General features: G+C 46.6%; 1 protein-coding gene across 1 annotated transcript in view; it reads right to left on the bottom strand.

Annotated features, from left to right (window-relative positions):
- The window catches only part of LOC111152685 (elongation factor like GTPase 1), a 117,079-nt gene that overhangs the window by 49,642 nt on the left and 40,352 nt on the right, over nt 1-27,085 (bottom strand). Inside the window, exons 13-15 of the mRNA XM_022511252.1 lie at nt 26,246-26,397; nt 25,843-26,009; nt 21,279-21,417 (exon numbers count right to left, since the gene is read on the bottom strand). Of these exons, the coding sequence (XP_022366960.1) occupies nt 21,279-21,417; nt 25,843-26,009; nt 26,246-26,397 (458 nt within the window). The remainder of the gene's footprint in view (nt 1-21,278; nt 21,418-25,842; nt 26,010-26,245; nt 26,398-27,085) is intronic.

Below are 27,085 nucleotides of genomic sequence, written 5' to 3'. Positions count from 1 at the left end.
GAAATGGGCGTAACTTCCACTGTTTGGTTAAAATGAAATTCAAGCATTTTAAATCAAGAGATTACTATATCCTGTAGATGCAGATTTAATTTCTACTCTGCTCTAAACATGACTTGAGAGGTTGTATTTTAATATCTAGCTGGTGAGAAGTATTTTGAATTAGTTTTATTACTAACTGTGATTTTTAGTTTATCTTACAATATGAAAATGCCTTGCAGTTTATATTTTAGGGACTTTATCAAGATCTGACCTATACTCTAGAATCCGGTTTTTAAATTTAATTTACACATAGGGAACAATGTTTTCTATGCACGTGCTGAATTGAGCTTATGTTCTAAGGAGGGAAAGAGATGGACCCAGAAGGGCAGAGAATTCAAGAATCACAGCTTTCCCTTCTCGGAATTCTGGGGATGGGAAAAGAAGCCTGATGCTGACCCTAATTTCTTCTCGTGGGTATCCCTGCTTTCAACTATGTGAATGTTCTGGAATGTGTACACACACACACATCTTTATCTTTGAAATTCTTCAGATTTCTGATCAGGATATCTCTCTCACACTCCTGCCCGTCCCTAACTGCATCTGTTCCTTAAGGCGTGTGTTCCACTCAAGGACACACGTCCCTGGATGCTTTCCTCCCGTGACTTTTTTCTGGTGTGAAGACACACACACACACACACAGTCCCGTCAGTACACACATCCACTGACACCGAACTCGCCGAGTCTGTCTCCCACGTGCCAGCTTTCCGGCCGGGGTCTGAGCTCTGCTGGAGTTGCTGGAGAGCCGCCACCTTCTCATTCACGGGCTCGGGGCTCTGTGGCCCTGGGTCTGCTCCTCCACGGCTCCGTGTTAAAACCCTACAGCCAGGTTTGTCGTCTCCAGTCATGTGTCTGTTCTCAGTTCACATGTTCTTCTTGAGTATCTGCTCTGGCTCTCATCGACGCTGCAGCCTCCTCATCTTACGTGGAATGAGAATTCACTTTTCTGAGATCCCTCCAGTTCTTGGCAGAAGCCTGTCTCGGACCGTCCTATCGCTTCTGTGGGTCAAACTGGTCTTCTTCCCGGGTTCGCTGTAGGAGAGGGAAGTGGCTGCTTTGTGAGTGGTGGGGAGCTGTGCCCAAGTACTCGGCTTCTGTCTGAATCTTTAGTCTTCACAGAAAGAGGAAGAAGAGTCGGGGACTTACTGCACATTAGCCATCTCGGTAATGTCATCATCTCTACGGTACAGAAAGGGTTGGCAACTGAAATCAGAGCAGGGGGCTTTCCTTTTGCCTCAAATAAGTTGTTTCACTGTCTTGAGTAATATAAGCAATAATACTGGTTGAATACAGGTGTGGTGCGTGTGTGGGCACACCTTATCTTTAATGTCTGTGGGACTTTTTTTTTTTTTTTAAAGTAGGCTTCACCCTGGGAGCCCAAGACAGGGCTTGAACTCACAACCCTGAGATCAAGACCTGAGCTGAGATCAGGGGTTGGATGCTTAAGAGACTGAGCCACCCTGGTGCCCCAATGTCTGTGGAACATTTTAAAAAGGGACACTAAGTCACAAGTAAAATCTGAATGAAGTCCCCCAAAATATATATGGCACAGCTATTCTTTTATTTTTCTGATTCTCCCTGGATTTTTTCCATCTTAGCTTGCATCCCTACTGTGATTTAAAGGATTTTCTACAATGAAAATTATTTAAAATCCATCTCCAGCACGTTAAGTATTAAAGGAAAACTGTCAAGTTTTCTTCACCCTGTATTCTCCCCCGGCTACATCCAGAACTTTCCGTACACATGTTACTCACTATTCACATCTCGGTCAATTACATATACTCACTGTAAAGAAGAAGAAAAACAACAACAGAATGGAAATCCTTGAGGTTGCTAATTTCTAAGATTACCTAAACCAGTGAAGTTTTCTTTTACGGAAAAGCAAGTTTAAAGTTTCATCATTCAAATGCAGCCTATCTGAAACACCTGGAAATGATTTCAAAGTTTTCAAAGTCACTATTCTAATAGGTATTACTTCCAACCCAACCACTACTGGCCTTTGAAATAATAGAAGCTGGGAGCAGACTGGACAGATCAAATACTACAGATAAAAGCACTCTGAAAGGCATACAGTGCTATAAAAACATAAGGTGGTGGTATTAAAAATGGATTTGGACGTGAAATCCCAAACTCATTCATTTCAATGATTCCGTTAAGCCTTGGGCAAGGGCAGAGAACAGTGAGATTTTAATCCAGACCCGATTCTGCATCTCACTGGGGTCGTTCCGGGCCGATCAACTCCAGTCAAATTACATCCCGCCCCTATGTGATTAGAGACAAACAGATTTCGGTCAAGCGTCCCGGGTTTTCACTCAAACTCAAACTCATCATGCTTACTTTCTCAGAGGACGTTTGCGAATTACGGGACCAAATCTGAAAGTAACTTTTCAGGAGCAGCGTGTAGTCTTCCTGACAAAGAAGAACTCTGTGTTTGCAGCAAAGTGACAATTTCTGGCTGTAACTAGTTGGGCGGTGGTAAAATTGTCACAAGGAAAATGGACACGGAAGACCAGCCGTGAAAAATCTGACTCTTGCTCACAACGTGTTTGTTGGCTGAGGGAAATTTACAGCGTCGCGCTCACCCGCCCAGGAACACACGGCTGAGCGCCAGCCAGAGCTGTGCAGGAAGGGGCTGCTGGAGGTACGAACTAAAGGGATTTTTAGCATCTTGGAGGGAAAAAAAAGGCTCAGCACGCTGTGTCTGAAAGCAACAAATGCAGTAAGTAAGACCAGGTGTGGACACGTCTGGAACCTACTGCAGTAATTAAAATACAAGCAGATGTACCATCCTGTCCTGTAGGAATTACAGAAACCAGAGCTATTCATAAATAATTCCGAGCAATCATCGTGGTCAGAGCCTGCTGCTTCGTGCCTAACGAGGGGCTTTCATACACGTCTCCTCCTCGGGGCTTCACGACTCCGTCAGGTGCAAAGTCCTCATAGGATAAAGAAATTAACAACAAACGAACCTGAAACTGGGCCAGAAGGGAATGTGATAAATTATACACACACCCACAGTGCACAGCCCCTCCTGACACGAAGAGTCCAGAACCGTCTGCTGAACTGCACCAAAGTCAGCACAGATTCAGTGCCAAGTCTACAAAACAGAGAGGCGAAAACTCTGTGTGTGCGTGCGCGCTTGTGTGTGTGTGTGTATCTGTGCGTGCTGTATAAGGAAAACCTATGGGAGGATACACCCCAATTTGTCGCCAACGGTAACGTCAGAAGAGTGGCCACAGAGTGTATCAGCACGTGCCACCTGTGTGAGCCAAATAAGTGAAATAAAAATAAAACCACATCGGTTAACACTGCCAACTTTCAAAACAGAAAACAGTTCCAGTTTTATAGACACACACTTATACACACACACTCTCTCACACATTTTTAAAAAATGGAAACGCCCTTGGATTGTGCTCTGGTCTGTGGCCACTGGATCCTGAAAACGGCGTAGTGAAAAAAATTCAAATGCGTATTTACTGACCCTCGATCCTCATGGTTTAAACAGTTAGCTGATGACTTAGGACTTAGCATCTGCACTCGACTTATCCACAGCTTTCCTTCTGTACTCAATTACACCCCCTCCTAGCTTTGCAGATAAGCAACCCTCACATTCTGAACACGAAGTCCAAGATTTCTGTACTTTCTCATTGTCAAGGTTTTTATTCAAGAGAGTCTACGTACAGCATTATTACATATAAAAAGAGTTACGTTTGTCCATATTCTCCTTAAATGTGGAGGCACTTGGCTAGAATAAAATTTGGCAAAGCCTTTAAAAGAACTATTTTTTTCTTTTTGGTTGTTGTTGGTATAAAATCCCTATCAAAGTACAAGGCATATTTTTCAAATTAAATTCTTTAAAAGGGCGTTATTCCCTCCTCCGGCTCATAACTGATTGTTACCAAATACACTGACCTTTCATATTAAGAAGCCAAACCCATTCTTTAGAAATACCTATGGTTCAATCAGCCGGATATGCCCACAAAAGTCTGTGGCCTCTTCCACGATCTCCTTGCCCGGCTCTTCAATTACTGTCCCACAGGGCCTCTCCCGCCTAACTCGGGGCCCCCACTCTCCTCAGCCTCGAAATGGTGCTATGGCCAACATTCTTGGCGTTCACGGTGGCCAGATCAAGCTGCTCTCCACTTGGGCACTGGGAAATTCCTTTATCTCTGTCATCTCTGCAAAGGAACCCTAACTGAAAGAGAGTTCCCTGAGGACTTCTTCGGGAGCCCCCAGGTAACAGAATACGACGAACGGCACCTCTTCCACAACTGGGTTCGGTCAGCGGTGCTGTGGGGCTCACCGGCTCCTTGGCCCCAGCTTAGTCCGGCTCCTTCATCCACGCGACCTGACACCAGCCTCAGACCAGACCCAACTCCATGCCTCATTCCACATTCCCCCAAGATTCATTCCAGAAAGTTCCTTTAGCTCTCACCTAGTTCAAAGCATATCACCAGACACTGTGGGAGACAGTGATGAGCCAGGTGCCATCCTGAAAGTATCTGTAAGTGTCTGTCTTAAATTGGTGGGACATATAAGACAGCATTTTGGAGTTGAAGTTGACATTTAAAGAATGATTTGAAAAACATAAAAGGCAATGATTTATGGAATTAAAAATAGGATATGCCTTCCAAAACATTATGGAATCCAACAATAAACAAAAGTATAGTAAAAAAATTAAAAAAAATGCACAAAACACACAAAAGTATAGTAAAAAAAAAATGCATAAAAGATACATTAAGACCAAAGCATAAAATAATCAAGGACAAATACTTCAGTCATAACTAGAGAGGACCACAGAATTCAACATCCAAACTAGGATTTTCAGGAGTGAAAGGGGTCGCAAAGCCTTCTCCAAGACAACAGGCATAATAAACCAGGTGCCGTGGACAAGCCAGGCTGGGAGGTCGCGGCCAGTATAAAAATAAACAGCTCGCCTGACCAAGGAAGGGAGATCAAGTCATAGGCTCTAGCACTCACTTTTCCTGCCCACATCCCTCGTCCCCACAGTCCTGCTTTCAGAGAGGCATACGAAACAAACAGAAAACAAAAAAGGATTCACACACAAAAATATTTCATGATGTTTGCAAAGAACAAAGCTACAGACTTGTTACATTTAAAACTAAATTTAAATTTGGTCATAATGTGAGTTTTGGAAATACTGGGCTTTTGTTTTTAAAGACACTTTTATATTTTATTTTATTTTTTATTTATTTATTTATTTGACAGACAGAGATCACAAGTAGACAGAGAGGCAGGCAGAGAGAGAGAGGAGGAAGCAGACTCCCTGCTGAGCAGAGAGCCCAATGCAAGGCTCGATCCCAGGACCCTGAGATCATGACCCGAGCCGAAGGCAGAGACATTAACCCACTGAGCCACCCAGGCGCCCCAACACTTTTATATTTTAATACAGGGTAACACACCTGGTTTCAGTTTTAAACTTGTCTAACCTCATAAAGGTGACTGTTTTCCAAATTTAGTATCTAAATAACTATGAATATATTAGACTTTTATGGGCCAAACAAATCCAGAAAACAGTTACTCAAAAAGCGAAGCTAATCTGAAAGTTCCAGGGAAGACCAAGGTTCGACTACTTGTCATCTCTTACAGCTCTGGCATTTCAGGCGGTGTACGTCACGTCTGGGCAGAGTCATATATCCACGTATGAAAGACACCCCACCATGCGTGCGCACACCCAGCCTAGTGGGCTCACGTTCTGCGTGAGCCCACTGATGTCGGCTCTTAGGACAAACTAATTTCTGGTTAACACACTGAACATCAGAAGCGACAAAGAAGCAGACCAAACACATGGCTGGTGGCCAGAGGCTGGAAACTCAAGTGCCCAGTAAGCTGGGCCCTCACTCCCCCTAGATTTCTTCCCTTTTTTTTTTTTTCTAAAGATTTTATTTATTTGTATTAGAGAGACAGAGAGAGAGAGAAAGCACAAGCAGGGGGAGCAGCAGACAGAGAGAGAGGGAGAAGCAGACTCTGCTGAGCAAGGAGCCCAATGCAGGACTCGATCCCAGGACCCTGGAATCAAGACCTGAGTGGAAGGCAGACGCTTCACCCACTGAGCCACCCAGGTGCCCCTCCGCTCTCCCTTTCGCATCTGTGGCACCTCGGTTTCCCCACAGATACTCCAGAGGGAATGCCAGCAAACCAAAGAATAACCGTCATGATATCTCCCAGGATTTCCAGACTCTATTCTTATTCTGGTTCAAAATTCCATTCCACCCCTGTGCTCAGAAGGAGCACTGGGAGGGGAGTACACACATGTCTGTCCACACACCCACACTGTGCCCTGGAAATACACCCCCGCTGGGTAACAGGTCCAAGGAACAAATGTTCTAAGACAGATGTACTGAAAGAGGTATAGAAACTTGAAGTAAGGTGCTGGTGGATCTCCTGGAGCCGCTGGAGAAGGCTTCAGAGAGGTGGCATTTGAGTTGGGTCTCGTGCCTGCGCTCACCAGGCAGCACGGGGAAAAGGATGAGCGGAGGAGAAGACGGTGTGTGCTCAAACAGGCGGGGAGCAGAGCCCTGGCGTGCACACGGCTGGTGGGAACGCACATGGTGCGGCCGCCGGGCAGCAACACGGAGAGCCCTCCCTCAGAGAACACGGACGGAGCTACCATCTGACCAGCCAGTCAAACAAACACTGCATGCGCTCCCCTACATACGGAATCTGAAATCGCCAAATTCAGAGAGTAAAGTGCTGGTTACCAGAGGCTGGGGGAATCTAGGGGCACTGACGGGTACGGACTCGAAAGTAGCAGGTAAATACGTCTTGGAGATCTAATGCAAGCACCACGATTCCAGAGATAAAACCGTATTATAAACTTCAAAACTAAAGACGAGATCTCACGCGCTCCCCCCAAGAAATGATTATGTGATGTGATAAAGATATAAGCTAATACTACAGGGGTAATCATACCGCAGTAAATAAATAATTCAAGGCCACACGCTGTACACCTTAAATTTAGACGTTGTCGTATGTCAATTATGTCACAATAAAAATAAATCCTTAACAACCCTGACATATTCGGGAGTGGTGAGAGCTGAAGTAAAGGGTCCGAGGAGGGAAGCAGCAGACAGACAGCGAAGGGTCTACGAGGCGTGCACACAAGAGGAAGTCCAGGCTGCTGGGGGGGGGGGGGGCGGGGGAAGTATAGGGGCCGCTGGAAAAGACTGCCCCTTGGGAGTCTAACTAGTTCACCCCTGTATACAGAGCCTCTTTGTAAACCAGGCAAAACTGACAAATTCTAGTTGGTCAGCTTCTCTCTTCTCCCTTCTGCGGGGAACCGGGCTATTTCCCCTCCTGTCCTTCCCTAGGGTTTTCTCCCTTATAAAAGGAAAGATGGGATCCCAGTTCAAGTCTCCTCAACCAAGCTCAGAAAAGACCAAGTCTCTGAGTCTCAGATCCCCCCGTTACAGGAGGAAAGGACTGGACGACAGAAGGTTGAAAGTCAAGGACTCCGCAGGCAGCATGTCACAAGGCCCAGCATTTCTGCATCGCCACGAGCAGAGGGAGTGAGGAGAACCTGGTGTAGGGTTTACATTAACCTTGGCCACACAACTGTGCAGGGAACAAGGCGCAGATAAAAAGTGGTGGCCGGGACAGTGTCATTCGTCTGAGATCCAACTTCCCGGTCTCTATTTGCTCATCGGCAAAGCGACATGATCAGTTTACCACGGCCATAAACAAACCTAAATGACAGGGACTCTCTGAACACCCGGCATGCCCTTGGTGCGCAGCAAGTGCGGGTTAAGTCGCTTGAGACCTCATTCAAGTACATTCATAAACGGGGCATCTCTGGGTGTGTCAGTTAACAAAAGATCTGCAAATACAAACTGTTTGGAAAATGAGACGATAATGGTCATTTTGGAAAAACTGGAGGCTCGCGGCTTTGAAGAGAAACAACTATTCCGCAGTAAATCTACTAATTGCTGTTTTTGTAGAAACCTGAAAGAAAACGTGCCCCTATCACACTGCCACCCCCAGGGGAGAGGGGCTTGGCCTTTGATTTTCAAGGCGTATCTGATTTCTTGCAGCTTTTACAGAGGCAAACTGTAGGACACGTTCAGCTCCAACAGTGAAGGAACAGCAACTCTTGCCTTAAATGTGCGCTTGAGCCAGAAGACCCCAATCCTTTGAAATACGACCGTCAACGCGTTTACGTGCCGAGCTGCTGTAAATTAACAGTCACCTGGGAGCCGTAAAACAAAACCAGGGATGACGTGCTTCTAATTGCACGGGACATCACGGTGTCAGCAACGTTTTCTATTCTGCTTCATTGCCTACCACAGCATGTGTTTCCCTAACGATGCTTCTTCCACGCAGACAACCTAAGGAGTCATAACAATTTGGAAGGTGAGGAGGAAACCAAAGGAAGAAACAAGTATACAACAGAAACGATGCCTTTAGCACCTGGAAGAGAGGTGGGAGGGGCAAGAGAAAGAAAGGAAGACAGCAAGAGCGAGCAGGCACCACAATAAGTTTCAGGGACAGCTATGAAGTTGGTCCTCAGGCTCCAACAGCAAATCCGCATCCACGAGCGACTGCTCTGTCCGAAGGACTCCGACGTCTCTAACCCTCCAGTGATAAGACAGGCCTGCCCGCCATGTGCAGGAGCCTGGGCTGGGCAACAGCGCACCGTTTCGGGCCCCCAGATAGACACACACTTCGGTCCCACTCCGCACGCGCGCGCGCGCACACACACACACACACACACACACACACACACACACACACACACCCTTCATCCGACCGCCTGACACTCTTTATAGACACAGTCAGCAGTTACAAGTTCCCCACGTGGGCTCTGGCCAGCGCTCACAGACACCCTCCTTTGTTTGTCTGGCCTCAGACAGGATGGAAATCCGTGGAAAAGGCTGCCCTCTTGTGCGCAGCTGCGGCCCCTGCTAGAGCAGGACCAACCAGCTGCGTTTCCCCGGCAGGGCTGCATGGCTTCCCAAAGCAGGCGTAGCCGCTCAGCCTCAGCCCAGAAATCAAGGCTGGTGTAAATGAGGATCAGAGAAGGTGCCAACGCTTCTGACTTGGCTCAAGTCCGAGCCAGCCATTCCAGACCTCTCTCGGGGCACGGTCCTGCGCGTCCAATCAGGATGAAGGCTGCTTTTTTTAAAGCTCCTGGTTACGAGAAGAGCTCTGGGGGGTGGGGGGGTGCGGCTCCTAACCTGACGCCGAATGGCACCTGCACCTGTGGGTTTCTGAGCATCAGCTCGAGCAATCCACAGAGAGAGAGGAGGGCAAGGGGCATGCTGAGCCCTGCAAAGCAACTGAAACAGATGGAAACCAGGTCTAGGACAGTGGGGAGGTTCTTGGAAAAGCAGCTAAGAGACAAAGAAAGGCGTGACACAACCTTATTTTATTCGGATACAGATTCACAGATTCAGGTCCATGGGTGTGGCCAACTTGCCAGCGATCTCAACCGACAAACCCAGGGCTATGTTAGTCTGGGAGCAAAACTGTGAAAGTTCTGTAAATAGTCTGGAAGATTAAATGTAAGCACCCAGCATGAAAATTCCAACCTAGTAGAGAGTCAAATGTATAGCAACATGAAATGCCTGAATGTGAGAGAATGATTAGTCTATGAAAGTAAGCAAAGGTTTGTCTTTTCAGAGCAAACAGTTCACTACACGTTTAAAAAAAAAAAAAAAAAGTATTTTATTTTTTTTTTTAAAGAGACTTTGGATCCTGAGAAAGAAAGGCTCTTCAGAAACACTGGTATCCCTTCCCCCTTCCCCAAATCGCTCCACCCCAAATCTCAAGTGAAATGTCTTAAGAAAGGTAAAAAGTATAGAAAATCGATGGCAACACAGAAAAAGGTCTCATCCAATGCTTGGGCAAACCAAATCTAAACTTTGAAAAGCAGAACTAGACTATAAGTCACCCAGGCATACCAGAATTAACTTGTGCCACTAAGAGTTTAGAAACCGCTCTCTCCAGGAATTAAACGTAAGAGATCCCGGACCTCACCAATACCCAGAAGTCCCTGTTTCAGGTAAGACCCTGGAGCAGAAGAAGTAATTCTGGCAACCGTTGACTGGCTCAGTTTGAGAGAGGTAGGTCTGGGGCCCACAACATAAGACGCCACGTGAAAAGGGAAAGGGCTTCTTCCCCAAAGAGACCAGTACCGGAATGATTTTAATTGTTCACATGATTTGGTAATAAAGTTGGGAGACGGATACAATGCAGAGCTGGGTATAAATCACGGCCCTTCCTTAGCTCTGTATCGGCAAAAAAGGCTCAAGAAGGTAAAGATGTCAGTACTTCCCAAATGAATTTATAACTTCACACAATAAAATGAGTTCCTTTTATAGAAGCAGGTGTACATATGGATGTTTGTTTACAGACAGAAATCTGGAAGAAAACACATTACACTGGTAGTACCTACAATGATCATTTACCTAGTTTTTCTGTATCATAAGCTTCATAGTAAAAGACGATGATCATGATTCACTTTTTTTTTTTTTAAGATTTTATTTATTTGAGAGAGCGCAGAGGCAGAGGTAGAGGGACAAGCAGACTCCCTGCTGAGCAGAGAGCCCAATGCGGAGCTCGATCCCAAAACCCTGGGATCATGACCTGAGCTGAAGGCAGATGTGTAACTGACTGAGCCACCCAGGTGCCCCCATGATTCACTTTCATAAATACAATGTCTTAATATAGATATTTAATGTACTGGAATGAGCTAAGATGATCTCAAGTTCACATGGAAGAATAAATGTCCAAGAACAGCTAAAAACTTACTGAAATAAATAGTGATAAAATGAGATTAACAAATGAATCACTGAAACCATTGAAACCAAACTATAGACTGGGAAATCCATCAGAACAGAAAACAGAACCCAGTAACAGACTACAGCATCGGTGGAAATTTAATGACAGAAGCGGGAGCAAAACTCAGGGGTGGGTGAGGCTCACTTCCTAAACCGTGCTGGCACAAGAGCTGTGCGTCGGGGGGAAAAGCCCGAGTACGTACCTTACAGGTAACCTAGTCCCTGCCCCAGAAGAGCTTAAATGAGCGCACGGGATCTACAGAACATGAAACATCCAAAGCGCACTGTGAGACAGTGTACAGAGACCTGGTAGAGAACAGGACGATGAATGGAGAAGAAAGGTGAGCAAGTGTCAGCAGAGCCGAGGTCTCTCAAACCACGCTTCTGAGAATACCGCACAAATAACAAGTAGGGGCAGACGTGCTCCCTAGGCCAGGAGGCCATGGGGTCCTGCCTGCTGGGGGAGCACCTTGAGCTCAGGACCCGGGAACGGGGCTTCAAACGGGTCCTGCGGGCAACAGTGGCTGGCAAGCCAGAGCTGGGCCAGGCGGCCGCTCCTTCTCCACGTGCCTACGCCTGGAGTCAGGCTCCGACCCAAGGTCTGGAGTGGAGCTCCATCAGTGCTGCCCATGCTCGGGCTTCACCAGGTCGCCCCTTCCGCCTTGCTTCTCTGGGAGACTAATTCCCGGCCATCTCTGCTACCCGGAGCTTTCTCCTGGGGAAGCTAACCCAAGTGTCCATCCTTCGTCACTCAGTAACTGGGATAAGGAGAAGTCGAAGCTGTTTCAGTCACAGCCAGGGCACCTGATTTCTCTCCTACGTATCCTGCGGGAAGACATTTCTCAGGTGCGCTTTGCTACAACAAGGGGTGGACTGAAATGCTGACGATGGCCTACTCGGGTTTTTTTTCATTAGATAAAAAGAACTTCACTTAAATAAATGACATGTTAGATGAGAAAAGTGTTCTTTAATCTTCATAATTAAGGGTTTTGTTTTTTTTTTAAATTTATTTGACAGACAGAGATCACAAGTAGGAAGAGAGGCAGGCAGAGAGAGAGGGGAGGAAGCAGGCTCCCTGCTGAGCAGAGAGCCGGATGCGGGGCTCGATCCCAGGACTCTGGGATCATGACCTGAGCCGAAGGCAGAGGCTTTAACCCACTGAGCCACCCAGGCGCCCCATAATTAAGGGTTTTACTCAGGATTTATTTTCTTTATATGTCTGACTTTTGCCAATTAATGATCTTTCCCGTGGAAATCAATGGTAATTACCTCATTACTTAATTAACATTCTGCCCTTCGATATTTTCAGAAACAAAATAAAGGCTACCACCCACCGCCTTCTGCTATCTTCATCTACAAGACGGAACTAAGGAGCAGAGAGGTTAAGCACCCCACCTAAGGCCGCAAAGCTAAGAACTGCACAGCGGGAATGTAACCCAGAGTATCCCAGCCCCAACCCATACACGTCCCACCTCCCAACTCAGTCCTCAGGGACAAGTTCTGTAAGACAGCACTGAGGACGTCAAGGAGAGATATTAACACCATCTCTCCTCTGAACTTAAAAAATACAGGAGATGACATTCAAGATATAAAAAACTTAAAAAGAAAAATAGCACAGACAATGGAGGGCCCACCAGGCATCTGCAGAAAGGAGACATTCCGCAGATCAGCGGACCTTCCTCACCCAAGTCCTCTCTCCAGAGAGCTACTACCTCGGACTCACAGTCTACCTTTCCCGGCTTTATGCATCACACACGCATCTGTCCCTCAATGACACATGGTATTTACATGTTTTCAACCTCTATAAAATGCTTGCCAACTCGCTCGTTGTCTAAATCCACTGCATTTGTGAGCCCAAATGTGAGCCGATGGCTGGTGGTGTGAAGCCCTTCACTCTCGCTCAGCTGTAACATTCCTCCCGAGTACGGCTGTGCCGTAACTTACCATCCATTCTGCTGCCCATGGATATTTAGGCAGTTACCAGCTGTTCTTCCGGCTCTCAGCACCAGCGCTGTTACGAACATTCTCGCACCCGTCGCCTTCAGAGCGCACCCAAAGCTTCTCCGACGCGCACACCTGCAAGTGGAGCTGCTGCATCGTGGGGTCACGTGTTCAGTTTAGGGGTCTAAGAGAGCACATTTTTCAGGCCTTTTGACAATCAGCTGATTGTCTACTGGAAAAAAGTCAAATTTCACCTTGTCAACAAGAAGACTATTTTATCAATCATCAAGGACATCTTCCCAACCTTCATTAAACCATTTACAAAAGCCGAAGGACCTCCCCATTGCCATGCATTAAAAATACCCAGAAGAGAAGTCAAATCTGCCCTCTACCTTGTCAGTGCCCCTTAACAGGAAGAAAGGAAAAGTCCTATTCCGAGATGCTGCAGAAGAAAATCCCCATCAAATAATCCTTTGTTCTTGAATAATGTCTACAGAGGCCATGAGCTTATTAACAGACAATTCTTTGGTTACAAACATGTAATAATTTTCAAAAGAAATTACATAGTTACAACGGCTACTTCAGTCTGTGAAGAAAGGACGAACAGACACACTAACTTAACTTGTGCGATAAGCATTTTGCCAAAGCACAGGCTAACCATTCCATGTGAGGCCCTGGACAGGGGACTCCAGCCACCCTGGAGCCCGGCCGGCGCCGGCAGGGCTGAAGGCAACCACGGCTCCCCGCATTTGTAGCGTGCGGCGGCGGTCCACTGGCTGGATGGTACCCAGAAAAACTCAATGATAAAGAAAACAATGTATAAAACTCTAAAGAAATCCAGACAAGGCTATATGAAGATTCAGGCCATAAACACATTCATTAGAAGAAGAGAAAAAAAAGTGAACCAATTCTTCTAAAAAAATAAATGAAATAAAACAATATCTGATACATAGGATGGAAGGTCTCCTAAGGGCACTAAATCAATGTATTAAGAACCTATAATAGATGAGGAATCAATTAAGGACAGAAGTAAAAATGCCATGTAACAAACCACCACCAAGTAAGACTTAACAAAAGGGGAAACAAAACAAAACAAAACCAAACCCCAATTAACGTAGAAACAGAAGGTGAAAGAACACAGATACACAGGGAGACAAACCTCCCAGCTTGCTCTACAGATGACTGCAACCTTCACAAGCCTCAGCTTTCCCAGTTGTAAAATGCATCCGTCTCATCCGGCAGGGAGCAGATCAGATCCTCGCCCCCGAATCCGCAGCAGCTCCCGCCCACGGGAAACACCAACAGATGCTCCTTTCTCATGTCATTATTATAACCAATATCGATACCCATATCCATGCAAATGAACTGAATAACCAATCTGAAATACGTGATTCCCTATGAGAGCATAAAGTGCCACAATCAATGTAGGGAACAGTGAACAAAACAAAACAAACAAACAAACAAAAAAAAACCAGAAAACCTGAAAGGGAGAATCACAGTTGATAAAACTTGCAAATCACAACCTTGGCGACCAACCAGGTAGAGTCGGTTGCACGGGTGTTAACATCAAACTGCTTAAGGAGCAGAAAATTCTTGTGCCATTTAAATTGTCCCATAAAATAAAAAAACAGTGAAAACTGTCCCTCAGCTGTTCGTTTCAGGTGGCCAGCACAATGCCCTTGCCCATTCTCCCTGAGTACAAAATAAACACGTATATAAAAGACGCAGATCAGCCAAACCTATAAACATTTTACATGAAAAAAACACCAACAAATTCAATTCACTGCTCTATTAACATATTGAAATACATTCACTATTAGCCTAGTCCAGGAATATGTGACTCATGGATATTAACAAACGTGTTACTGAGATTCAAGGCATAAAACGGCTCAAAAAAGAAAAAAACATCTGTTGACTGAAAGGTACGGGAAAGACCATTTCATGAAATTCAACATCTATCTGCATTTAGAAAATTAATCTAGTAAGCAGGAACAGTCGTTACAGTCACTATGTCGTTATAAAGACCATGCGGATCAGATCTGCTCTATAACCTAGTACGCCGTCTGTAAGAACTGCTCCCACATCGGGAATGAGACCCCACGACTGCACCGCCATTTAATACCATCCTGGGAGTTAGAGCAAATGCACTGAAACAAAAAGCTCTAAATATGAGAAGAGATCATCTCTAGGAGAAATATATACAGGTTAGAAAACATGATTATTTTTGTATTAAATATATACTATTCAGGAATACACTTAAACATGGTTAAGATGGCAAATTTTACATTATTATATTTTTTTACCACAATTTTAAGGAACAGTGTGCTCACATGTGCGTATAAAGAGACTGGTGGTCACCCCTACGATAAGAGGTAACTCTTACTCGGCCTATCTGCTGTCTGCTTTTCTCAAATGCACCTATAGTATGGCCTACACGATACTGAAAATTATCTTTTAAAGAGGCCTTAAAACATAAGACTTAGCATTCATATAGAAGAGCTATAACACCAAAATAAAATAGACAAACTTTAATAATAAAGAAACAAAGCAAGAAAACACAAAGTGAGAACTGGTCATGAGAAAGATAATAAACCAGATCGAAAGAATCAAACATCTTATGTAGCTAGCCCAGATGATCTTGCGAGTGAAAGGTTTCCAAACTTTCAAAGAGAAGATAATTATCACAGTCGATAGAAATTGCCCTAGAACAGACCTGTCCAATATGGCAGCCACAAGGGACACGTGGTTACCAAACACTTGAAATGTGACAAGCGCGTCTGAGGGAGTCAACGTTTAATGCTGTTTGGTCCCAGCCTGTGTAGATACGCATATAGGGCCAGTGGCTACCATCACACAGCACGGCTCCAGAGGGTTGAAGAAAGGACGCTTCCCATTTTGGAAATACCAAGAAAATAAAGGCCAAACTTACTTAGTAGCCAAGAAAATTCTGGACAAATTGCTAGTAAACAGAAACAATGGGTATACCGCGGGAATGTGCAATGATCTAGTGCTAGTCTGCTTTTTTTTTCCCTTCTAGGAATGGAAGGACAACTGAACAATCAGGAAATAATTAAATGCAATCCATGACATCAATTACAGCAAGCAGAAAAGCTCTATAACTCTGTCTTCAGATACTGGGAACACATCAGTGAAATTTAATATCTATTCCTGGTTTTAAAAAAAGCATACTTTGCTAGCATGACACATCAGAGAAATGAACCCACAGCATCGGCAAGCCCAAAACTAAAATGAGTGTTTTCATTAAAGTTAGGAAGGAACCAGACAACAGAACAGCTGTAACGAGCACCTATCATATTTCTGGAGACGATATAAAAATAAGAAACAGGACACATTATAAGGACACAATAAGATCACTATCATCTGTAAAAGAAAAACTATTAAAACCAGCTGAAAATTAATCCTAGAAGTGACCAGTAAGGCTACTTCTTATTTACTGATTAAAATAGATTCCAAGTGAAAATGTTGATAAAAAGGTGTATTTAAAAGAAATTCACTAGTAAGTGAATTCAGTGTATTACAAAGAGTACCACAAAGACTTAAGAGTCACAAACTGTTGTGATTTCCTTGGAAACAACAAAATCAATTCTGCGTATAATGCCAAAGGCTCTGGTTCCTCAAGTACCCCACATGACGAAGGACAGACGGACAGGCGGACGGACACACACACACCTTTCATTCAATCTCCACCGACTTCCCAACACCCAGTAATCCACCGTGGCAGAACTAAAATCAGCTCAGAAAAAAGCTAATTAATGTTATTTTCCTCCTGTTGTGAAAAGAGGAATATCATGTTTCCCCTCAGAATATGCCCTTGAAATGTTGAAGACTTAACCATATGGAAGAGTTCTGAAAGTGCATGAGAAATGGCTAGAGATTTGGAATCCTAATTCAATTTCCCCTCACATTTTAATAGGAGCCTGTAGCAAACATTTATTTTAAGAGACGTTCCTGGTATGGACTGAACAAAGGGCTATTGTGTATTAAACAAGGGGAGGTCTCTCTGGTCCCATCTATCCAAGTTTTTTAAACATCAGGTTGGAATTAAGTGATTTTAAACTTTAAATCAACTATTTCCAGACCACAAACTCTACTCCACACTTATCGGTCAACGTCAGTTCTGCGAGTGAGTTATAACGGAGTTCAAATGCGAAATCGGCATCTTCCAAGTGCCAGTGAAGGAACTTTCCTTCAGACTCTGACTACATATGCTCCGACTTGTTAAAAAAATGCCACAGAAGTTTTCATTTCCTTCTCCAACAGAAAGTTTCATCTGCATTTGATCAATCCGACTCCGCACCATCTCTGATGAAAAGCACATGGGTATCCGTCATAGCATTCTCTATTATGTCCTTATTAAACAGGAATTACAACGTTTTCTCTAAGTTAACAAGAGCAAAATAGACGGGATTTATAGGCTTGCCCTGATCACTATAAACTTTGCTATGTCTTAATTTGTAATATGCGTCCTGTCACGGGCCTGCTGAAGTCGAAAAGAAAACAAGAAATTATCTATGGTTCATGGTGTGGTCATTTTATTTTTTTTTTTAAAGATTTTATTTATTTATTTGGCAGACAGAGATCACAAGTAGGCAGAGAGGCAGGCAGAGAGAGAGAGGAAGGGAAGCAGGCTCCCTGCTGAGCAGAGAGCCCAACGCGGGGCTCGATCCCAGGACCCTGGGATCATGACCTGAGCCGAAGGCAGAGGCTTTAACCCACTGAGCCACCCAGGCGCCCCGGTGTGGTCATTTTAAAACATGTGCACAAATTCTTTGACATGTCTGCCATCAGAAGGTGGAGTCGGTCTCCTCCCTCCGAGTACGGGCCGGCCGTGGTGACTCGCTTCTGCTACGAATGAGCTCGAAGCCGGGGGAAGCCAGGTCGTAGAGTGGACACTGCTTCTCCGGGCTTGTCCTCCTGGAGGCTCACCCGCAGATCCCAGCACCGCCTGATGGGAAGGCCACGTAGCTGGCCTCAGTCCCACCCCCAGGCAAGGCCCCAACTGGCCAGCAGCGGCCTCCTCGAACTCCAGCACCCAGGCCCGGCAATCCCAAGCGAACACCCCGGGGCACGGAGACCAGGTGTCCCAGCAAACCGCGCCCGAACCGCAGGTGTGGGAAAAACCACATGCTGTCTTTGGGCTTCGATGCTTTGGGAGGCAGCAACGATAACGGGAACGTGTACATCAGCTCAACCAGATTCAGCCACCGTCTTACTTTTTTACTTCCCATCTCCCCAAGAACGCAAACCAGCGAACAGACAAAACCCACCTGTGCTGCACACCCGCTCTCGGTTGGCTCCCGGGGCAGCCTGGCGGCGGCGGTCCCGGCTGATGCCCTGGCCGGGAGCGAGCTTTCTCCTGGGCCGTGTAGCTCCCAGCACTCGGCAGGCCAGGAGCCTTGGCCCACTCGTCTGTGCTGCCTGAAACCCACTCGTAGCCTCGCAAAGTCCTTACTAACCCCCCGCTCATGAAACTGCGGCCCCGCGCCACGTGCTCCCGTTTTTTAATCAATGGACAAGTGGGATTTGCCTGAAAGTGTCGCTCTGACCCCAGCACTGGTAATGACACTTAGGATGTTCCCATGGAGCCGTACAAATGGGTTATCGACCCAACTGAGGAACCGTTCCGGAAACCCACCGTTCTCCTCAGTGGACACTAGGAAGGGAAAAAGCCTCATTGCTTGAAGTAACTTTTTTTTCTCTAAGAAGCACACGCCTGAGAAGTTAAAGCTGGAAGGGACCTGAGAGATACTCAAGTTTAGGACTTTTTTCCACCAGTGATAAAATGACATAACCCATGGGCGGTCTTCATGACACAAGCACTAAGAATTTTTACTTCGCTCCATCCTCACTGAAATGTCCGCCTCCGGTAAGACGGCGGCGACTTGAAACTCCAAGGCAGTCCCTGTCTTACCAAGGAAATGTACAGAATCGAATTTTGTGTGCACTTCCTAGCTACGGCAAGAAAATGTCCCCCATGTAATGGTATTGAATACTTCGTCCTCAACATTTAGAATGTATGACAACTCTAACAGTATGTGATAAATATAACAAAAGCAGCCCTGGGAACCCACAAATAGTCTCACTAGAAAAAAAATTAAAGTGGCTGCTCTATTTTTACCGTAAGAAATGTTAGCAGTCACTGCTCTAGTCCCAATCATTCGGGGAAACTGAAGTCCAGAAAGGTTATACAACTGGCCGGAGGCCAGGCAACTAGTTGGTGGCAAAACCAGGACCAGAATTTTGGTGTACTCATGTTTTCCAGTCTTGCCTGTGCGCAATTAGATTGGGATTCATAAAAGGAAAACAATGATTTTAGTTTCAATTCCAAAGGCAAATCAAAGTGGTTGGCTGGATTCCCACCCCTTCAATGTTACATTCCTAATCCTCCTGGTGACTATTTTCCTCCTTAACATACAAAGAATCTCCCAGGAGGGCCCCGGGCGGGGCCAGGCATGGGTGGGATGAGGGCCCTGACAGCAAGGATCGGCTAGTCAAAGGCTATGAAGGTTACTCACAACCCAGGACCCCTCGCCTTAACCGCGGAGGCAAGAGTAAAACACTCAGTCCCTCGCCTCTCCCGCAACTAGGGCTGACCATGGGACAGAAGTCACAAACAATGAGGATCTCAAGAGAGAAACATCACTACGTGGGCATTTCTTCCCAAATGGAAACAGCAGTGCTGTGAGAAGTCTTCCTGCCAGGACCGTGGGAGTGATTCCTTGAGATGCTGAAGCTGCCGTGGTTCCCCCTGAGGGCAAAGGCCGCAGGCCGAGAATTGCAAAGAGGCAGACAGAAGGAACCAGGCTCCTTGCGGCCTCAGGAGGGCCATCACTCCAGCCCTACCTATCCTCAGGCTTCCTGTTGAGTGACATTCAAATCTCCGCAGTCGGTTTTTGGTTACCTACAGCTATGCACAGCCCTAACTCTTAGGCAAAATAAATGTGGCTTTCTTCCTTCATCTGCTTTGTCCCAAAGTGTGTCCATCTGTGTTATTTCTACACAGCTAAATTTGGTGAACAAACATTTCATCACTGGCACCATCACCCCAGCTCCTACCAAGCCCCCCACCATTATTCTCAAACAGCAGTAAACGGGAACGAGGCACACCTCTTTTCTCCAAGAGGAAGACAGTTTCAGCTTACAAGAGGTATCCTGCAGCAGATGGCAGGTGGAGGGCTGCCCCGGGCAGCAGATGAAAGACAGATGGTTTTCCTCCTTATAAACCGCGCAGCCTCGGCCCTGCACAGCACGTGGAGATCTGGAAACTGCTGCTCGTCAAGTCCCCAGCCTCTACCGGGGAAAGACTGCCAATGCTAGCCTTAGTTGGAGGAAACAGGACGAAAACCATTCACTCTACAAACACCCTCTCTTTCGCTTGAGTGTGGTGTTTGAGATCTTCTTCCTTACCTTCCATTTAAGAAACAAAATGGACCGAGTCTGAGCAAAACGGTAGTGTCATAACCAAAGCCAGAGTGTTTTCCATCCTTCTCCCGCACGTCCTTCCTGATCAAGTTGGCTACGGCAGCTCAGCGCTCCATCAGCTGTCAACGTTCAACATATCCTCCAAAGGGATAGATGAGAACGGGCGACACGGATGAAAAGCTAGGATTCTACGAACTCCGTGGCCCTCCACCAAAAAGAAAAGGAAAAGAATTCTAAAGAAAAGAATGGATCTCTGTGAGGGAATGGCAAAATGTTGAGGCAAATTTCTTGGACTCGAGTTCACCCAATCCAAACAAATCATGAGCTGTCCTGGCCTAGAAGTCTGGACCATTTCTTGAAAACATGGAGAGAATTCCCAGCCCAAGCAATTACCCAAGAAACAGCTTTAAGGCGGACAAGCACCTAAGGACTCAGAAACCAGCGGTACAGGGGACACGGTGCCCCACACATGCGCAGGGCCCCTGGGACGCTCCAAGGGAAGGTCCTCAGTCTGAGACTTCCGGGTTGCTCTAAGGACCTCAAAAAGTGGATTCTGCACACAGAAGCAGAAGCCAATGAACATTATGGGCTTGACAAGCAGTATTTACAGATGTAAGCTGGTCACTATCAGCAAAGCAACATTCAATGGGTTAAAAATACAGGGAGAAAAGAAATGAGTTCAACAGACCTTTACATCAGAACAGTCTCCGATAATTTAGAACCAGAAGTGTCTCACTCATCTAGACTTTTATGTGAGCAGGAATCCCCCTTCTTGTTCCCAACCAGATGGAACCCCCATGTCGAGCGTTCCCAAACTACTTAAGCAGGACTTTTTGAAACAGAACTACCGTACTTCACAGCAAGTTACCAATCCACATGCTAACTGCTCAGATGCGGTAGGTTCAAGTCTAAGGACACTGGGGGCGGGGGGGGGGGCAGAAAACTAAAACAGAGATCAGAGTCATCTCTTTCCAAGAGTTCACTACGTGCATGCAGCGTGCTGGGTGAGTTCTCGGCCGGAGGGCAGATACAGAGACCCAGGGCAGGGCACCGCCTTACCTAGCACATTTCCTGGAGGGACCTCCTCTAGGTCTTCCAGTTCCCTGCCCATCAGCAGATACAGGTTTTCTAGGGTGCAGCACGCCACGTGGGGGATCGGGGGAAGGTCTTCTAGTGGAGTGGAGAAGCCCAATGGCACCTGGGCGAAGAAACATGGATGAAGAGAAGTTAGGAGGCATTAAATGCAGACATTACTTAGAATCTGTAAGTTACTCCTATTCGGAGGAGAGATGGTACAGTCACACTTCATGTAAACCTGAAATATGGAAATGTGAAATGGTACAATACAGAATCTGAAGTGGTGAAACTTCTCAGATACTTAAAATCTGTCAAGAATTCGACAGTGTCATAAGCTTTATGGCTCAGGAATATGAATTCCGCTGTGACCTGTGACCTGTCCCACCCAATTAGCCAATAAACACACCCCCCACAGCCCCTTGCCAGTATTTACGTGCACCAGGTCACACACCAGTTCCAGTGGTGACCATGCTGTAATCGCCACACGTGTCATTCCTCTCGTCACTCACAATCGTTTTCATCGGATTACACTGCCCTTCGGGCATCCAGCAAGAGCAGGACCTGGTGCTCAGTCCCAGTAAGAAGTCCACTCAGTAAGAAGAGTGGCCAGATGTGATACAAAATGCCATGGGAATGGCCACACAATAGCTAGTCTACGCTCATGCTGAGAATCTGCAAGGGAGCAGCTGCGAGATGCTGGGGACACGACGAGAAGACCCAGCACAGACACAGCCAAACCTGGTTGCCAGCGTAACATCTGATGAGCTCACCTCGTGTCACATTTGTTCTTAAGAGAGACGCCGTCTCAAATTATGTACTTTTGTCAAGAATTATTCAAGATCTTGAAACGCATTCAAGATATTGCCTTGAATCGTTCAGCAACCTCCATATAAATGCAAGTACCCTGAACTTGTCTCTGGTGCCCCTGGGCCCAACTGCAAAAAACATGAAGTTAAACGCACATATAAACATAACTAACATCACAGAGCGAGTGACCAAAAAGCACTAGAGGCAAGTAAATTCATAAACACCCAGAGGAGGGAGATGCTGTTGTGTTCGGGAAGACGTGGAAACCGCACGAGAATGCTGGCCTTGCAGGCACATGCCACATTCAGCGGCCGCTCTGCAGGGTAGCTGGAGAGACACCCCGGAAACACAAAGGAGAAGGATGAAACAGAAACAGAGTTAGCCACAGATAACAGGATTATCCACTTAAACCACACGTAAATTAGAATTAGTAAGACAGTTTAGCAAGGAGGCTAGACACAAGGACAGTATACAAAAGTTAACTGTCTACATCAGCAAGAGGAAAAAAATTTGGGTTTTTTTGGTTTTGTTTTTAAAGATTTTATTTATTTATCTGACAGACAGAAACCCACAAGTAGGCAGAGAGACAGGCAGAGAGAGAGAGGGGGAAACAGGCTCCCCACCGAGCAGAGAGCCCGATGCGGGGCTCAATTCCAGGACCCCAGGATCATGACCCGAGCCAAAGGCAGAGGCTTTAACCCACGAGCCACCCAGGTGCCCCCAAAAATATGTTTTTAAATAGTAACTTTTAGAGTAGCAACAAAATATTAGCTAAAATAAGTCTAAAAGTGATTAAAATGGAGAAAATTATAAAACTTTAATGAAAAACACTGAAAATAACCTAAATAAATAGAAAGATAGGCCTCATCGATTTACAGATTCTATACTGCAAATGCTGATTCATGCCAAATACATGTACTGATCGAAAGCAATCAGAATCTCAATAGAGCTTTTCACGGAACCTGACAAGCTGACCAAAAGCTTACATGGAAGAGGAAAGAGGAATAAGCAAGGTGCTCACCAAAAGAAAAAAAAAAAGCTAGAGGACGTGGACTTTTAAACATCTAAACCTTTAGAAGTGAAGTCAGCACTGAATAGAAACAGTGATAAACAGAATAAGGAAGTCTAATCGTCCAGAAACAGCCCGATTCACATACGAACTCTGACTTATGACTGAGCTGGCTGTGCAGTGGGTGGAGAGGAGCGCGTTCTCTGAGCAGTTTTGGAACTGGTATTTGTTTGGGGAAAATAAGATTGGATCCCATCTTCCTATCATATATGAACACTGAATTAAACATTTAAATATGAAAGGCAAAACTTTAAACTTTAGAAGGAACCACAGGCGAAAATGTTGCCTTTGGTCCAGTCACAATTTTAATTTTCTTAAATAAGATACAAAAGGCAAAACCCATAATGGAAACGACTGATAAATTAAACTACATTAAAATCAAGAACTTCTGTACATTAAAAGATACTAAATAGAAAATGTGACACGTCCCAAACTGGAGAAGAATTTGCAAAACTTAAGAGTGACAAGGAATTATATGCAGCTCCTACAAAGAACATCGAAAAACCAGTATTAAAAAATGTGTGTATATAGCACAAGTGAAAAATAGGCAGAAGACCCAAAGATATCGTCACAGGAAAAGACATGAATGACCAATGAGCATATTAAAAGAGTAATAAAGAAAATATAAACTAAAACCTCTTGAAAAGAGCATATTGTATGCACCTCATTGGCAAAAATTAAACCGACAGTAACACCTTCTGGGGAGGCTGCGTAAGACTACACATCCTTCCACAGCGCGTACGTGAGTGGTAAAGCCACAGAGAAAAGCAGAAGGACGGAGTAGACAGATGAAAGGCAGGCCCCCATGACCCCTGCTTCCTGTTCATGCCCTCACGCAGTCCCCGCTCCTGGGTGGGAGAGGGGCCCGTAGCTTGCTTCTCATCAAGGGCATATGGCAAAGGCGGTGGGATGTCACTCTCATGATCGCGTAACATGACGCAAGACTGTCTTGCCAACACATTCAGCCTGGACGCGCCTTGCGGGCTGGAAGGAGAGCAGCCAAGCTGGGAAGTCCATGGGACAGGAAGCCGCAGGCAGCTTCCAGGCGCTCAGGGCGGCCGACAGCCAGCAGGAACGTGGAGCCCTCGGCCCTACAGGCACCGGGATGTGACTCCCGCCAACAACCTCAGTAAGCCTGGACACAGACCCTTTCCCAAAGGAGCCTCCAGAAGAGCACAGCAGCCGGCTGGCGCTGGCTGCAGCTTTGTGAGGCAGCAGGCGGGACCCGCTGAGCCACGCTTGGACTCCGACCCGCAGAAACCGTGAGATGAGAGAACGTGTGTCGTCCTCGCTGGCTGAATTTGCGGGAGTCCGGAACGCGCAGCAACCTAACTAACAGCAACCTAACCAGCAACTTGGACACGTGAGTCCAAGTACGGTCTATGTCTTTCAGCGTGTGTGATATATTTCCCCTTGTTTTTAAAGGAAGCTGGAACGAGATGTTATGCACCCCGACTACTGGAGTGTGGAGTCACGTGCAACCGTCCGTTCATATCGTCGCTGCACCGCTAGTGACCTGACACACACGGAGTGACGTCAACCTCCAGACCCATGGAAGCAAAGACACAGCACGTAAAGATGAACTGGAACGCTCCCGGAATCTGTAATGCTCAATAAATCCGTGCTACGGCACCTAACAATTTCTAACTTACCTTGACGATGGAAAGAACAAAAAAGAAAACAATTCGCCACTGCCAGACGCTTACTGAGAAATAACAAACTACCAGCCATGTCTAGCACAACTCACACCGGGCTCTCATCCGTGCCGTCACAGTGCCCTCGGCCCCGTGAGCTACAGCCCCGCACACAGCGGCTGCGCTCCCTCCTGCCGAGGCCAAACTCGCCACCACCCAGCACGGGTGGCCTGGCCCCACCCAGCACCCTGATCCCTGGGATTAAACTCCTCAAACTGACAGAATAAGCATTCGAGGCACGCTGAGGGCAGACCCTCTCCAACTGACCCCCCACCGCCCCACCCACCACTTGCTGCCAAGTCCAGCAGCTTCTCCGGCTTCCCTGCGAGAAGGGGAGCAGGTGCTCTCCCGCTTACGATGCAGCACGCCTTCCAAGTTCTTCCTCGCCGCTTCTCGCTGGTCCTGACTCACTCCCTGGACGTCTGGCACCTCCGTCGTCCGACGACCTTTATAACTTACCTACTATGGAAACACCTTGTTTATGTCCAAAAATGATGAGGGAGCTGTGGTTTCTTTTTCGCTCTCTGGCTCAGGTGTCTTCGGATGCTGGCTGTTCACCTGCTTCCAGACCTTCCTGACCAATTTCTGGGATCCACCTGCCATGCAACTGTGGCCTGTCACCTGCTCTCTGCCCAGGCCTTTGGCCTGCGCCACCCGGCTCTTGGATCTCTGTATTTCCTGAAGGTCTGCCACTGCCCTGGCTCCAGCACGACAACTGTGCTGCAAGTTCTTTTCTCTGGCCTTGAGAAGTCCCACAATTAACTAAGTAAGGACTGAACACTGAGTTCAATATACTGGTTTCATTTTCCAAATGCCGCCAAGACCGAGCTCCCAAGTGTCACCAGAGCGACGCAAGAGGAGACACACGCATTCGCCTGAAGGTGCTCATCTAGAGACAAAATAAGGTGATCTCAACCAAACCGAAAGATACAAGGACTTTGGAACAATACACTAATGTTTCACTTCCAATTCTTACCCGCCGCAAAAACTCGACAGGACTGTACTTGGGCCCCAAGACAAAAATTTTCTTTCCTCTTCGAGCCACACCACTGAAGACGCGAGCGAAAGCAATGAAAGACTCTTGGCCGTCTCCGTCCTGGGGCGGCGATCTAAGGGCCGCGCTCTCCGCCCGTGGCTCATCACCTGCAGGACACAAAAGGATCATGAGCGCCAGCAACACTGTCTCTAACCCAGGACCCGCCTGGAAACAGGAACAGTGAATATGATACATCTGGCCCAGTTTCAGGGAAGAAACACCAAGAAAGACAAGAACCAATGAAAGCTACACTTACAAAGCCAAGCTCAAAAGCGAGAGGATGAGTGTCCTAAGTTAAGTCAAAAAAACTACTCTGCACCAAACCTATTTCGGAAAGCTGTACCTTTTGGTTGTTCTCCCTTTGGACTTGTTTCAAGGGCGCTCCCGTCCTGGGGGGGCTGCGCGGGTGCCTGCCCCTGCGTGGCGGCGAGCTTCTCCGCATGCCTCTGTCTCGCACGCTCTCGCCTCTGAGCAATTTCTTCCTGAGTAAGAAGTCTACAGGAGATCACAACTATGTTAACTTCTGGCAACACCAAGCATCTCTCAGTCACTGCAGCAGGGAAACGGCCACTAAATTAACATGGCTGGGTAAGACGATGATGGGTCCCAGGTCCCCTGCAGGCAAAAGGTTTCTGTAAGCTCTGCCCCTAGCTGCGGTCTCTCAGGCTTTCTAGAATGCTCTGTGCCCAGCTCTTCTGAGATTCTGGAGAGGTATGCGAGAGCCCACGCCCCCCCCACAGAGCCGTCCACACCAGCATCGAGCCGTTCAGGAATGCCTACATTCCTTCCGGATGAGGAGGACAGGGAAGGCAGGGAAATGAGTGGCTGATACCAGGGCTCAGAGCTCCCTGTGGAGAAGCAAGCAAAAGACCTCAATAGGAAACGGAGGTTTTCTCCACAAGCACACAAATAGATCTTCATGGAGAACTGGGGTCCCAGAGGTAGGGTTTCAAGGTCAGGCTGAAGGACGGTGATTCAGTGGGACTGAAAAGTCACACTGTATTAGACCCCAGCAGCACCACGGAAAAGGCAGTGCATGGGTGTGTCTGTGTGTCTGCTGGGGGTTAGTCTTGGTTGGCACGGGGTAGGGGGTTCAGTCGTTCTTCCTGAAGAGTTATCCTCAGGTCTAGCAGGCCACAAAAAAGGCACACACGGCTTTAATAACAAGCTCTGTACAAAAGGG

Source organism: Enhydra lutris, unplaced genomic scaffold (genome assembly GCF_002288905.1).
Source record: "Enhydra lutris kenyoni isolate GAN:26980312 unplaced genomic scaffold, ASM228890v2 scaffoldscaffold29, whole genome shotgun sequence".
Classification (NCBI taxonomy): Eukaryota; Metazoa; Chordata; class Mammalia; order Carnivora; family Mustelidae; genus Enhydra; species Enhydra lutris.
This window is presented reverse-complemented; position numbering and strand designations above follow the sequence as displayed.